The 15601-nt window shown below is 41.8% G+C and overlaps 1 protein-coding gene across 1 annotated transcript in view; it reads right to left on the bottom strand.

Annotated features, from left to right (window-relative positions):
- The window catches only part of adcy2b (adenylate cyclase 2b (brain)), a 78716-nt gene that overhangs the window by 46679 nt on the left and 16436 nt on the right, over positions 1-15601 (bottom strand). The window contains exons 3-4 of the mRNA XM_085377213.1: positions 4568-4732; positions 3586-3735 (exon numbers count right to left, since the gene is read on the bottom strand). Coding sequence (XP_085233339.1) covers positions 3586-3735; positions 4568-4732 — 315 coding nt within the window. The remainder of the gene's footprint in view (positions 1-3585; positions 3736-4567; positions 4733-15601) is intronic.

Below are 15601 nucleotides of genomic sequence, written 5' to 3'. Positions count from 1 at the left end.
AGTGGTAATCTGAATTGTCATACTCGTAAGTGTGCTGTCAGCTCATTGGTCACAAAGCAGGAGAGGGGCTGGGAATTATGTTTTCAAACAAAGCGTTAATTCCATTAAAAGTTATAGACTACTTTTGATTCTCACTGTATTACGGGACAAAGTGCGTCCCTTATAAGCTCAATACGGGACGTGTACTTTTGTTTCGAAATACGGGACGATTCCGTATTTTAAGGGACGGTTGGCAACCCTAGACAGACATGAAGTAAAACTACAATAGGTAACCTACAAAGTTGTACAGCAAGTTCATGAAATGCAAAATAAAAAATGCAGCGAGAAGGTCCGTGCTAAACATGAAAGCAGACAAGGGAACAGGCAAAAGATAAAGATGAGACAGAGGACGGAACAGACGGGGAAACACATAGGGAACTAAAACGACTACAAAGAATGAAAATAAGTGAATGACCCAAACTGTGAAACTGAATCATGTACATCCATTTTTTATATACAGTCATAATGAAAATGTAGATGCCATATAGATGTACCTTTGCAGTGATGTAAAATTTATTTGACCTATTATAGTCCCTAGTCCAAATCATTGATTTCTTTCTCATTTTGTAGGTTTTTCTACATTTCCCAAAAAGCATCTTAAGCATCTGATGAACACTGCTGTGCAGCTGCATTTGCTGGAATATCTCAGAAACTGAAATGCCTCGTGGCTGAAGTCAACAAAAGCACACAGGTGGCTGTTGGCAGTGATCTGGGTCTGTTTATCACATTTTGCTTCCGAGGATTCATCTCTTGTCTGATTTTTGAAGGCTACATTATTGTTGCACAAATACGACTATACAAACGACTCTGACAGCTGCTGGTGATTTTTTAGAAAGTTTACCTACGCTTTGGAAAAGTCATGTCATTATACAGTGAGGAGAAAAATGCAGAACCAGAGATGTAAGATCCATCACCCTTCGCTGTTGTGTAACCAGAAGTTTTTGCTTTAATTTAGCACCATACACACTTGCATAGAGGGTGATTTTGGCGTGCATGTGCAAGCGTGTGGGCATGTGTGTGGGTGTGTGTGCATGTTAGAGAGAGTGAATAGCTGCCTGAGGGGGTGTGACTCATAAATGCAGCTCACAGCAGAGAGGGTCATTACATTGTTCACACACCACGGGCTCATTTCCTAAAACACAGCAGCAAATTAAGTCGAGAGAGGGACCAGGGGCTCTAAAAATAGAAACCAATAGCAACACTTGCTCTTATTTACTTATTCAGCGCCGGAGCAATATGAACACTCCACTGTGAGCATGCACAATAGGTATAATAGCCTGGGGAGATGTAGTGTTATTAATCATGTGTTTGATTAATCAACTAAAGTTGTGTGTTCAGTCGCTGAATGAGATTTGTTTTATGCAGTGGCATTTGTGTGCGTCCTCACACAGTGATGCAGATACTGGTGCTGAGGAACAGATGCCAGCTTAGTTATAAAACATAGATCAACAGATAGACTCTGCTGACCTATGTTCACAAATAAAACATGTAAATAACTTAACAAGAAATAACAAGAAATGGTAACTACACCTAAATTCAGCGTTTTTACAAAAAAGATTCCTGTAGTAAGTAAGCAACTTTTTACAAACTTAGCAAGTTAAAAAATGATTTAAAAACTCATAGTCAATGCCAAGTGCGTACACTGCAGGTTATTAGTGTGCACGTTCATATGTCATTTCCCTGGTTGGAAAGAATGGCTAATGTCAGGGCAAAGACGCTAATGTCAAGCAAATGTCACCGCATAATGCCACTTAGACATGACGGACTTACCAACTCCTCATCCCTGACAAAACTAAGAAGTGAAATATTTTGGCAATTAAAACAGAGGCGGTTTGAATTTAATGTGGGCACTCATATTAAGAGACAGATAGCAATAACGAGGCTTAGGACAAGGCAGAGGCCAGCAAGGCCTTGAGCTAATTATAAAAATCAGCATGCAAATAGGATGCTTGCCTTTGCCACTTAGCAGTAAACACTAAGTATAGTCAAGGCTAAATAGAAATATTACATCTGTGTGTTTGTAAAGGTAATTTATTTTGATTGATTACGGTGCTTGGTAGAGATCACGCAAGACATCAAATCCTGGATTAGAATCCATCTAACCCAGGACCATCTTTAGGGTTTACAGAGATATATTCACTCAAATATCCAATCATTACAACCAAGGTATGCAGAAAAACCATCTCTGCACCAACAACATTTTGAACTTTGCAGCAGATCATTTACAGCAGCAAAAGACACTCTGTGAGCTAAGAACAGGAATCTGAGACCATAATTCGCACTAGCTTGCCTAAATTGGACATTATAAGATTGGAAAACGGTTGCCTGATTTGATGAGTCTCAAGAATTCATCAGAATTTGGTATAAACAGCATGAAAGCATGGATCCATCCTGCTTTGTATCGGCGGTTCAGGCTGGAGATGGTGATGTAATGGTGTGAGAGGATATTTTCTTGGCACAGTTTGGGCCCATTAGTAGTTGAGTATCATTTAAATGGACATAATGGGAGTGACATTTCGGACTATATCACAAATCTCAAACTGTTTTTTGAACAAAACAGTGAGTTAACTGTACTCAAATGGCTTCTGCAGTCACCAGATCTCAGTCCAGTAGAGCACCGGTGGGATGTGGTGGAATTCGAGATTCAGATGATTGATTGACAAAATCTGCAGCAATTGTGTGATGTTTTCATGTCAACATGGACCAAAATCTCTGAGCAATGTTTCCAGCACCTTGTTGAATCCATGCCATGAAGAATTAAAGCGGGTCTGAAGGAAAAAGGGAGACCAACTCAGTCCTAGCAAGGTGTAACTAATGAAGATTAGTTGGGTACCATTAGTTGATGTCAGTGGGTGAGTGTAACTAATCTCAGGACACCTGAAAGAGATCCCTGAATCAGATATGTGGTCAATGGATTGATATGTTTACTAATGAGTGGATGAATGGAGCAAGAAAAGAAGTCAAAGATAATGACTCTCTACCAAATTCACTGCAATCTATCCAATTAGCGTAGCTATTTTTGAATGTATTTAATACTTTTTTTAGTGCCAAAATTTGACAGGCCTGTTTTGTAACTTCAAAATGGGAACTTCTCCAACTCTTAACAGCTTGTGGAGTAATTTCTAAGGGAACCGTGGATGGATGGATTCTAGGCAAAAATACATAGGATATGACGCTTGTCATGCACAAAGTTTCAACACAAACTCTGCTTGAGAACCAAAAGCTGTTGTAGTTTCAGATAGTATTTTGTTAGCGATGGAACAAAATGATGGAAAGTGGCTGGAACGTTGGGAAGGAATCAAGCTAGTTAGCAAGTTAGCCCCATAGCTGCTATTTTGGTAGCTAATGAATTGTCCGAGTTAGCAACAAAACTAAAGCTGACAAACATTAGCCAGCCCCCAGTACACATAATGTTTGAGCCCCAGAGTAGAGTTAGCATGACTGTTGGATTTGCAGACAGTCAAACTAGTGGACAGAAGAAGCAAAAGCAGGATAATAACCAAGAAGTAACTTCAAGAACTAAAGTATGGCTCTCAAAGTGTGTACCTGTTGGTGCTTTTCAAACTCCAGCTTGATGGGAGACTTGATGCAGTTGCAGGTGTCCTGATAGGTCTGTTTGAGTGCCAGGTCCATCAGATGCTTGTGATATGCCCCAGCCAAGTTTCCACAGGTGAAGATTATCACATTGGCTAAGATCTGCCACACACAGGCACACAAACATGGAAGAAATAAGCAATTAAGAGCTGACCTATATTGCAAATATGATTGTGCCAGTCATTTTTCCACTATACGACCTTTCCACTTAAGCCTCTGTTATTACCTTGTAAAACCAGGCGAGAACACACACTTTTGCAGTGCTTTCCACCACCGTGTCAACCACAAGCTCTTTACAGTGTGGACCTGCATATGAATAAGTTGTCCTTGGTGCCGTATCCAAGATCATGCTTTGCCTTTGAACACTGGTTTATTGGTAGAGTACTTTTCCACTCTGCATGTGTGAGTGTGTGAGAGCGAAGAAAGCTATTGAAGGCTGTTGTGATTACAGTGTTTTTACTCTGATGGTTGATTGGAGTGTGTGTGTGTTTGTGTGTGCGTGTGTGCCAGCAGCAGCAGAAATGGATCTGATGCCAAATCAATTCTAGTTCACTTCATGTTTCTGCACGCTTATTGACGTTTATGGATAATATTTTTCTCTTATCGGTCTGCGGCGAGACTCTCTTTGTTTTACTGTATCAACAGTCCATTCAGTTAGAGCCAGTTTTGAAGGGCTGTTCCCTGAGTGCGGTAAAAGGCCCTTCACATTACTCTGGAGGCCCTGCTGAATGTGCTCGATTATACAGGATAGGTTCATTGTTTTACAACCCAGACGCTGCACCTCATCATTTTTAATCATGCTTGGAAAAACATTAGAGAACAAGTTTTCATGCTGCAGCTAATATGGAGAAGAAATTACATATGCAGCACAAGCAGGAAGTCATGGAAAATATATCGGCAGATTCCAACAGCGTGGCTGTGTGTTCAGGTTTACCTGCCAGACTAAAGGATCCTCCAGGTCTGTGTCGCGGGTGGTCAGACAGACACTGAGAGTGATAGTGTGTGAGAAGCAGGTGATTCCACTGGCGATAATGGCCCCTCTCATGGAGAAGGGAAGCATGGTGTAGACAACAAACACGATAAAGAGGAAGAAGGAGACCTGGAAACGGGAAAGCAAGAGCAGGTGAAGGTGCAAATTTTTCTAAATTAAACCACACGCATTAATACAAACAGCTTTGACAAGAAGTTCCCAAATGTAGAAATATGCTTGCAGCTGAATCCCAGCAGAGATCTCTGCTGTACGTGTTCCCACTTTGTCTGCTGTTTGCCTAAATACAGAACACAGCTGAGTGGGCTGCCAGTGCTTCTTTGCTAAGAGATCCAACGATAAACTGCTGATCCTGTGATAAATCATTAGAGATGAGTGGGCTGCTCACTTAGTTTTCACAAAAATCCTCTGCTAAATTGTCCAGAAAACAAGAATACAACAAATCAGAGCATCAAGTTATTAAATGACTGCTCAAATATGTCTTTACATGTGGGAATAACATATTGTAACAATTACACGAGGAGTTTGTTGCTTGATTTCTGTGATCAGTTGTACCTCTTTTTTTGATTTCCATGAGACATTTTTACTCCGATTGCTTATCAGCTCCTGCTGTGGATGTGCGCATGCATGTTTCTGTGTGCTGTGCGTGCGCATCAGCATATTTTTCACTGATACCTCATGCCTTAACCTCCCACTTCGTCTCTGTGCACTTCCCCTGCTCTCACTCCACCTCTTCCTGTTATGGTGGCTGTGGTGGCAACCAGCGTGATGAGGTCACAGCTTCAACTAGGACACCAGATCAACTTTGACCTTCCTGCCTGTCTGTTTATTTCCTGTGCCTATCAGGTTCAGAAAGTCAGACTGCAAACAGTACTTCACTACAGGTGACAGCTCTGAGTGGATGGTTTCTCCTGAAAAGAAACCGATAATTCCTAGACCTCGATTTGTGTCTTACCTTATTATGCATGTAAACTTTAAGCTTTAAATACACTATGGCCTGCATTTCTCAGTTATTTCAGGGTTTATATGGATGCTTGGAAATCCTTTGAGTCCTTGGGTTTTGGATAAAGTGTTTGAAACTGCTAGAAATTTATTAGCTTTTTTAATAAGACTAAATGAAAAGCTTGCTTTTGGGAAAACATTTCTCTTTGAGCCTCACTTAACACACAGTCTGTAAATGTGTGGTTAAAGTATGAGCGGTGCTCTCTAATGATAGTGATGTGCGATACCACTGATTTCCTTTCCGATCCGATACCAAGTAATATCCAGGGTGATATCGACGATACTGATCCGATACCGATACTCTGTACAAAAACTTATTTTATTTATTGTATCTCAAATTATAGCGTCATAATGATTACAGGACATCAGATTACTTGTTCTTATCACTTAATAACGCAGGATTCATCATATAGAAATAAAAAAAAAAACTGAAGTTGTGTGCTATTTGAACAGCTTGCCTGCCTGCAGCACTAAAGTACTCCGTGGGAGACGTCTGTCTCGCCCTAGCAGCACCTGTCCCTCTCCTCCACTTCAGTTCGCCTGAACATACGCTCGTCATGTTCTGTGATGTGATTTACTCTGAGGTGTTTGACACTTAAACCCCCGCGAGCCATCATTTTAGGGATTCCTACCTATAAAACCCGGAGAGCAGTCAAATGGTGGAAGTGGAAGCTAAATTAGCTAGTCATTCATATGTATATTAGGCTGTTAAGTAGGAATTCTGGAGGGAGGGGAGTGGGGGTGGGGGAGTGGAGTGTTTCAGTTTGCCATCTTGGGGAGAAATCAACACACATGGGTGTATGTCCTTTGTTGCTGACATTTATTGATAAAAACAGTACAAAAAACCAACCATTTGTACACATATTTACAAATAATTCAACATTGTCAGCAATCACTCACAATCCTGGCACTGCCATGGTACCTGTAGTCTGCATTTACCACATGTGTATCTTTTGCAGTGAACACATCGCACAGTGGCCTGATTTTTTTTGCATCTGTGTTTGACCTGACACGTGGCTCTTTTTCCAGGGCTAGGTGTGGAGGGTTCTGCCCGAAGCAACTGATCTTTTCTTGCCTTCTTCGCAGCTACATGAGAGTGAGCCAACTCTGTTGCAAGCGCCACCAGGAAGTCCACCCGTCTTTCCTTCGTCCCGGTGCATGCTTGATACAGCACATGTGCATTCAGTGCTGCCATGTCAATCATGTTATAAAACACGGCGACTGGCCAGCGCCGTGTTCCTTTGCGGACAGTGTACTCCCGAACCATCTGGTCCATCACATCCACGCCACACTTTGTTTTGTTGTAAAGGGTGACAGTGTTTGGCTTCCTTTTGGTGGTGTTATCAGTCTGAACCACGCTGTGCATGCTGCTAAGAATATAGACTGTCTTCTTCCATTTGGCCGCATACGCTGTCAGCGTGGCAGCAGAGGTTGAAAACACCTAAGAAATAAGATAAATTGTTATTTTCATAGCCCTTTTACACACAATGAAACACATAAACATAGAACCACAAAAGACCTGCAACATACCTGAGTGGTGAATACATTGCGATCTGTCTGTCTAGTGGATTGAGGAATTTCCCTGCGAATCCTGTTGACTGTGCCGAGGATGGTGGTTTTCCGTCTAAGAAGTTTTTGTGCCAGTGAAAGCGATGTGAAAAAATTGTCCGTGATTTTGTTTGACCTTCCCATTTTGCTCACAATTTGAATTTGTTCACACTGCAGATGAGGAGACTGCTTCTCCACCGAAAAAGAGACCTTGTTTGGGGACTGAGACAGCGAAAGATGGCACAGTGTGGCGTGAAGAACATGTGGGGACCTGTCTCCCTTTCACCCCAATAGAAGCGTACGCTGCAGATGGAGAGCCAACGGCTAAGGCCAGGAGAAGTATCTCGAGTCGCCTTCAGAGCTTCCTGTGTTTCGTCACTCTTGACATGCTTCGTAGCATTCAAGAATGGACTATTCAACATGCACAGCAAACGGAGCATGTTCATTGGTTCATGGACCTCCCTGAACTAATGGCATTTATTGCAATTGTGATCTTGCGGGGGGTTTGCAGGCTTCCATCTGTAAATGACTGCTGGTCAGCAAACCTGGGAAACCCACAGATAATTGGAATTATGGCACGAAACCGCTTCCAAAACATCATGCAACACCTACGCTTTGATGACAAGTCCACCCGCTGTGATCGAGCAAAGACTGACAAGTTTGCTGCAATTTCCAGTGTGTGGGGATCATTTGTCACCAACTGCATCACGTGCTACAACCCTGGTCTACATATCACCATTGATGAACAGCTTTTCCCATCAAAGACTCGGTGCTGTTTCCTGCAGTATATTGCAAGTAAACCTGACAAGTTTGGGATCAAGTTTTGGGTGGCTTGCGACCTAAAATCCAAGTACATTTGCAATGTCTTCCCATATCTTGGCAAGGACCCCAGTCGTCCCACTGGGGAGAGACTTTCTGAAAATGTAGTAATGAGGCTGATGGAACCATTCCTAGACAAGGGCAGAAATGTTACCACGGACAATTTTTTCACATCGCTTTCACTGGCACAAAAACTTCTTGGACGGAAAACCACCATCCTCGGCACAGTCAACAAGATTCGCAGGGAAATTCCTCAATCCACTAGACAGACAGATCGCAATGAATTCACCACTCAGGTATGTTGCAGGTCTTTTGTGGTTCTATGTTTATGTGTTTCATTGTGTGTAAAAGGGCTATGAAAATAACAATTTATCTTATTTCTTAGGTGTTTTCAACCTCTGCTGCCACGCTGACGGCGTATGCGGCCAAACGGAAGAAGACAGTCTATATTCTTAGCAGCATGCACAGCGTGGTTCAGACTGATAACACCACCAAAAGGAAGCCAAACACTGTCACCCTTTACAACAAAACAAAGTGTGGCGTGGATGTGATGGACCAGATGGTTCGGGAGTACACTGTCCGCAAAGGAACACGGCGCTGGCCAGTCGCCGTGTTTTATAACATGATTGACATGGCAGCACTGAATGCACATGTGCTGTATCAAGCATGCACCGGGACGAAGGAAAGACGGGTGGACTTCCTGGTGGCGCTTGCAACAGAGTTGGCTCACTCTCATGTAGCTGCGAAGAAGGCAAGAAAAGATCAGTTGCTTCGGGCAGAACCCTCCACACCTAGCCCTGGAAAAAGAGCCACGTGTCAGGTCAAACACAAATGCAAGAAAAATCAGGCCACTGTGCGATGTGTTCACTGCAAAAGATACACATGTGGTAAATGCAGACTACAGGTACCATGGCAGTGCCAGGATTGTGAGTGATTGCTGACAATGTTGAATTATTTGTAAATATGTGTACAAATGGTTGGTTTTTTGTACTGTTTTTATCAATAAATGTCAGCAACAAAGGACATACACCCATGTGTGTTGATTTCTCCCCAAGATGGCAAACTGAAACACTCCACTCCCCCACCCCCACTCCCCTCCCTCCAGAATTCCTACTTAACAGCCTAATATACATATGAATGACTAGCCAATTTAGCTTCCACTTCCACCATTTGACTGCTCTCCGGGTTTTATAGGTAGAAAGGTAGAAGCCTGGGGATGCTAGTGTTGACAAGGTTAGTGATGTTGCCACAACCATACATGCCAACCCTGCTGATTTTTCCGGGAGAATCACGAATTTCAGTGCCCCTCCCGGAAATCTCCCGGAGCCACCATTGTCCCGAATTTCTCCCAATTTTCCACCCGGACAACAAAATTGAAAAACCATATCGCAGAATTCATAGCGCGGCCAGCCAATTCCAGTTTCCAACAATGGCGGCAGCGTCTTAGTTTTAATATTACTCCTATTTCTCTTTCTGGGTCGCAAAAAAACCTTTTAACATATTTTCAGGTGAGAATGTAACTGTGTAAACTTCAAATATCTGAGCTGACCTACACATCGTTTTCAAACCCCCGCGGTCTTTCACTACTCGGGTTAAACATGATATATAAGTCACTTTGATAACTTAAAAATGTTATTGTTTGACTTTTTCAGTGGTTTATTTGTTCGTGAGTAAATCGGTTTGGCTGAGATTAAAGTTTACATTAAATTAAATGTAACTTTATTAATCCCTCGGGAGGGTTCCTCCAGGGTTTTCACACAGCTGAATAAACATCAAACAGAAAATGATCAAACAGAAGAGTTTACGTCAGCGCCCGGTTATATTTTAGATAGCAAGGAGAAGACGGCAGTTTCACTCCACTGAGGGAGCTCGTGACGTGCTACCCGGCTTTCTTTAGACCGCGAAGGCCGGTCCTCAGGTAGAAGCAGCCTCTGAATTTGGACACCCCCGCTGTTTCTGAGCCGGCCAATAATAACAGTGACATTTAACGTATTTTACCCGATAAATAAACCCTGTAAAATGTATCTATCACCCCCCCAACAGCCCTTTTGAATGTCTCCCTAATTCTGAGGTCTCAAGGTTGGCAAGTATGGCTACAAGACCTCACTTTTTTGCCACATGTATCGCAAACCACATCTCAGCTGTTTGTGGAGGTAAAATACGTTCACACATGACTCCAGTTACGCTCAGCCATTGTTGTGAGTGCGCACGCCAGGGGGCTGCAAGACATTTATACAGCCGTATTTCGCACATGACTATGAAAGGCGGAAGAGGAAGTAGTTCCTTTGAAAGTAGACAATCCGAATGTTATAGTTTCTTTCCACTGCGTTCATTTTAATGATAAACTACAAATTTACCCTAAATTACTAAAATATCGATATTTTAATGTGAGAATCGATTCTAGAACATAAATGATTGGTATCGGAGGAATCGATATTTCAGGATCGATCTGCACATCACTACTAATGGAACAGTGGGTGGGACAGGACAGCATGCCAGGAGGTTGCTGTTTTAAGAAACATTGGCTTTAAAAATATAAATCAGGGTTCAAATGAGGACCAAATCCTCAGTGATGCTTCAGTAACTGATGGAGTCATTTACAGTGGGGCAAAAAAGTATTTAGTCAGCCACCGATTGTGCAAGTTCCCCCACTTAAAATGATGACAGAGGTCAGTAATTTGCACCAGAGATACACTTCAACTGTGAGAGACAGAATGTGAAAAAAAAATCCATGAATTCACATGGTAGGATTTGTAAAGAATTTATTCGTAAATTAGGGTGGAAAATAAGTATTTGGTCACCTCAAACAAGGAAAATCTCTGGCTCTCACAGACCTGTAACGTCTTCTGTAAGAAGCTTTTCTGTCCCCCACTCGTTACCTGTATGAATGGCACCTGTTTGAACTCATCATCTGTATAAAAGACACCTGTCCACAGCCTCAAACAGTCAGACTCCAAACTCCGCCATGGCCAAGACCAAAGAGCTTTCGAAGGACACCAGGAAAAGTATTGTAGACCTGCACCAGACTGGGAAGAGTGAATCTACAATAGGCAAGCAGCTTGGTGTGAAAAAATCAACTGTGGGAGCAATCATCAGAAAATGGAAGACATACAAGACCACTGATAATCTCCCTCGATCTGGGGCTCCACGCAAGATCTCATCCCGTGGGGTCAAAATGATCATGAAAACGGTGAGCAAAGATCCCAGAACCACACGGGGGGATCTGGTGAATGACCTGCAGAGAGCTGGGACCAAAGTAACAAAGGTCACCATCAGTAACACACTACGGCAGGGAATCAAATCCCGCAGTGCCAGACGTGTTCCGCTGCTGAAGCCAGTGCATGTCCAGGCCCGTCTGAAGTTTGCCAGAGAGCACATGGATGATACAGCAGAGGATTGGGAGAATGTCATGTGGTCAGATGAAACCAAAGTAGAACTTTTTGGTATAAACTCAACTCGTCGTGTTTGGAGGAAGAAGAATACTGAGTTGCATCCCAAGAACACCATACCTACTGTGAAGCATGGGGGTGGAAACCTCATGCTATGGGGCTGTTTTTCTGCCAAGGGGACAGGACGACTGATCCGTGTTAAGGACAGAATGAATGGGGCCATGTATCATGAGATTTTGAGCCAAAGCCTCCTTCCATCAGTGAGAACTTTGAAGATGAAACGAGGCTGGGTCTTCCAACATGACAATGATCCAAAACACACCGCCCGGGCAACAAAGGAGTGGCTCCGTAAGATGCATTTGAAAGTCCTGGAGTGGCCTAGCCAGTCTCCAGACCTCAACCCCATAGAAAATCTGTGGCGGGAGTTGAAAGTCTGTGTTGCTCTGCGACAGCCCCAAAACATCACTGCTCTCGAGAAGATCTGCATGGAGGAATGGGCCAAAATACCAGCTACTGTGTGTGCAAACCTGGTAAAGACCTATAGTAAACGTTTGACCTCTGTTATTGCCAACAAAGGTTATGTTACAAAGTATTGAGTTGTATTTTTGTTATTGACCAAATACTTATTTTCCACCCTGATTTACAAATAAATTCTTTACAAATCCTACCATGTGGATTCATGGATTTTTTTTTCACATTCTGTCTCTCACAGTTGAAGTGTACCTCTGGTGCAAATTACTGACCTCTGTCATCATTTTAGGTGGGGGAACTTGCACAATCGGTGGCTGACTAAATACTTTTTTGCCCCACTGTAAATGGTGAGCAACTGTTGGAAATTTTCAAGTAGGCTAAAATTACACGTCTCATTTGTTTAAGCTAGCTAAGCTAATAGCCAATTTTGAAACTGTGCTAGTATGAGGCCTGTCAGTCACTTACAGCACTTTCACTCATATATACCATCATATGCACACTACCTGTACGTGTTTGCTTGGAGTGTGATGGTTTGAAAATGGAAAATGTCCACTTTTTCTATATACCACTTATGCTAGTTAGCCATGTAGAGCTGTCAGTGGCTAAAGCGCGCTAATCTGGTGAAAGCTACAGCGCTTCAAGATTGTTCAGGTAATTAATGAAACTGGAAAAGCATCAAAATAATAGAGTTTATCTTTTTTATGATCCAGTAATAATGGACTGATCATTATAGTTGAGAAAGTCTTTCTTGAGTCGCCCGGGCTGAAGAAAAATATGGACTTGTTTTAGTAGACCCTGTGTCATAAAAAACAACACACACCCACACAGTATTTCACTGTCAAAACTTGTACATAATGTATATATTTTTTTTAACTGAATTCACTTAACTTACTTTAAATTTTTATATACAAATTTCAGCCGGCACAGTGCATTTCAGAATTTAATGAAGCATAACATACAACCATTTTAGCAGTCAGATTTGAAGAGTTGGTTGAAACAGCATGAAACCTCACATGAAACTGAATTATTAAACATCCATCACAATAAAAACAGCTAAATCCGTTTAGACTTCCTCTTCCAAGCACCTGATGTCCATGGAAATTGATTTCTGAGCCAAGGTGATAAGGCAACTTTTCAGAGGATTAGCAAAACTCTAATTAATATATTTATTTATAAGTGACTTATGTATGTATGTATGTATGTATATATATGTATATATTGTACTATTCTTAGTTAGCGTATTGTCTGTCTTGTCTTAATGTTGGTTTAAAATGGAGCACTGTAACAAAAAATAATTTCCCCCAGGGATCAATAAAGTATTCTGATTCTGATTCTGATTAAATTTTGAATTAATGTTTAGCTACTGAGTAATTTTTTCTTGATTGGAGGTCTAAAATATGTTTAATCGGTACATACCCTCCAATGCTAGATGCTAAAATTGGGTTCAAATTGCTTAAAAAGTCAAAGTAAAATAGATTTCTAGATAAAAACTAAATAGTCCAAAAACAGTAAATGGGCTGGTTCTTATGTCATCTATGTCATAAAAGGAGCTTTTTACAACATATCTCCTCATAACAAGAGGAGTGTTCTTGTTTGGCAACGTCATTCTTAATATCTTTTCAAGGTCTTTTTGTTGGGTGGGTCCCAAACTTCCTGTCTATGAAGTTCTCACTGGAAGTGTAAATTAACTTTGTTCTGCTTTCCTGCAGTGAAGTCAACAATTGATTGAAATTTACAATCATTTCTAATTTAATTTAGTTGCACTTTGAAAACCCTGGCTTTAGAATTTGTCAGAATTTTTAGCACAGGACATGGCTTTAGTGTGACTATGTATTCTTATGTGTACCACAGATGTCTTGGGCTAAAAAATCCATCTTTAGAGTGACTTTGTGAGAGCTGTAGAAACCCTGCGCTCTGTTCCACTTGAGAAAAAAAACAGATAGTCAAAATCAACGCTGCGGACATAATTTGCAGCAACGGGTTACAGAGATTTCTTCTCTCGCTAGCATGCAGTGTTTTATCAAGCCAAATCACAGCTAGAACATTGGATATAAGTAATTGTTTGGTTGACCTGAATGCAGCGAGCGCACACACACACACTGAGGTGTTTTTGTGTAGGCTTAGACCTTCTGTTACTAAGGGAACCAACAAAGGGAAGGATGCTGACGTCGGAGCAGATGTAGCGTTTTGAAGGCCGTGTATATTTTTGCCATAACCTTCAACTCCTTACCCTGAACTCTCACCTCAGCATCGGGGAGGGGGGTGACTAAAGGGGTATGTGGTTAGTCGGAGTGTGTGACACTGGGTGTGTTCAGGTGGCTGCGTGGAATTGAGAATGGCAGTCCAATTTCAGGTGCGTCACCTGCTTCTGTGTGCCACACAGACAGGCAGGCAGACACCGTCTCCACGGCTTTCTATCCTGAATCCTAATACAGCCTCAAACACTCCCTCATGAGTCCTGCAGCCATCATATCACTTCAGCACCTTCCATGACTTTTTCTCCCTCTGCCCTGCTCTGTGTGCTTCAAGCATAAGCAATGCATGCTTACCCGCCTCCTAATGCAAACACAGACAGATGCACAGATGCATGAATACTCCCATTTAAAAAGGTTTTGCTCTCCCCTCCTAAGAAGCAACACCCTGTTTTTTTTGGTTTGTTTGGTTTTTTTGGGCAGGTACGTACTAACACGCACAGGTAAAAGTGACTATATCTTGATTATTTGGCACCAGGTGTGACAGCTATGTTCCATCTGCCTTCTGGAAAGAGCCGTGGCCTTCAGAGAAATTAAATAAAGAGCAGACTAACAGGCTACTGCGGCTAGATAGTGCCACACATGGCTAAAGATATATTTCTGTGTGCGTCTGTGTGTGTGCGTGCGTGCGTCTGTGTTTACAACAAAAGCAGGTGAGCCAGCTCAGAATGGGGTGGTTGAGAGTGATGGAGGGTGGGAGTGGGAGAGAGGGGGTCCAAAGTGAATGGCTGAAGAGAGAAGCAGCTTCTCCCAGCCTCTGTCTTTGTGGCCTTTCTTTCTCTTTCTGTCAGACCCTTACTGTTATTAGCTCCGTGTGCTCCATCAGACATGCTGTTCTCTCAGTAATCACAATCAATCCAGCCCACCGAGAGCAGGCAGCAGCTCCAACTGTTCTCCTCTCACAGGATTTCTGCTCCCCTGCATCTTTCTTTCTTTCTTTCTTTCTTTCTTTCTTTACCCTGTTTGTTATTACCTTTTTTCCTTTTCTCACTCCTTTCCTGCCTTCCTTTTCTCATTTTTTCTTTTCGCTATCCTCCTTTCTTTCCTTGTTTTCCTTTCTTGTTGCTTTCTTTCCTAATGCTTTTATTTCCCACCTTTTTCCTTCTTTTCCATTTTCCTTCATTGATTAAGTGTTTCTTTCCTTACCTAATTCTTTCCTGCTTCCTTGTCTTTCTCCTTTATTTTTTTTATTTCTCTTCCCATTTTTCTCCTTTTTTCTTTCCGCTTTCCTTTTTCTTCTTTTTTCTCCTTCTTTCTTTTCTTAAATATTTCTTTCCCTTTCTTCTGTCCTTCTTTTGTTAACTTATTTATTTCTGTCTTTCTGTTTTTCATTCTGTCATTCTATCTATCTATCTATCTATCTATCTATCTATCTAGATAGATAGATAGATAGATAGATAGATAGATAGATAGATAGATAGATAGATAGATAGATAGATAGATAGAGGAAGAGTCATGGGAGCAAAATAGCATAATTAATAATGCAGAATGATTATGCT

Source organism: Diplotaxodon limnothrissa, linkage group LG18, assembly GCF_057381915.1.
Source record: "Diplotaxodon limnothrissa isolate DT_005_m linkage group LG18, D_limnothrissa_male_GT1.1, whole genome shotgun sequence".
Lineage (NCBI taxonomy): Eukaryota > Metazoa > Chordata > Actinopteri > Cichliformes > Cichlidae > Diplotaxodon > Diplotaxodon limnothrissa.
Note: the sequence above shows the minus strand (reverse complement) of the source record. Positions and strands in the feature narration are given on the sequence as shown.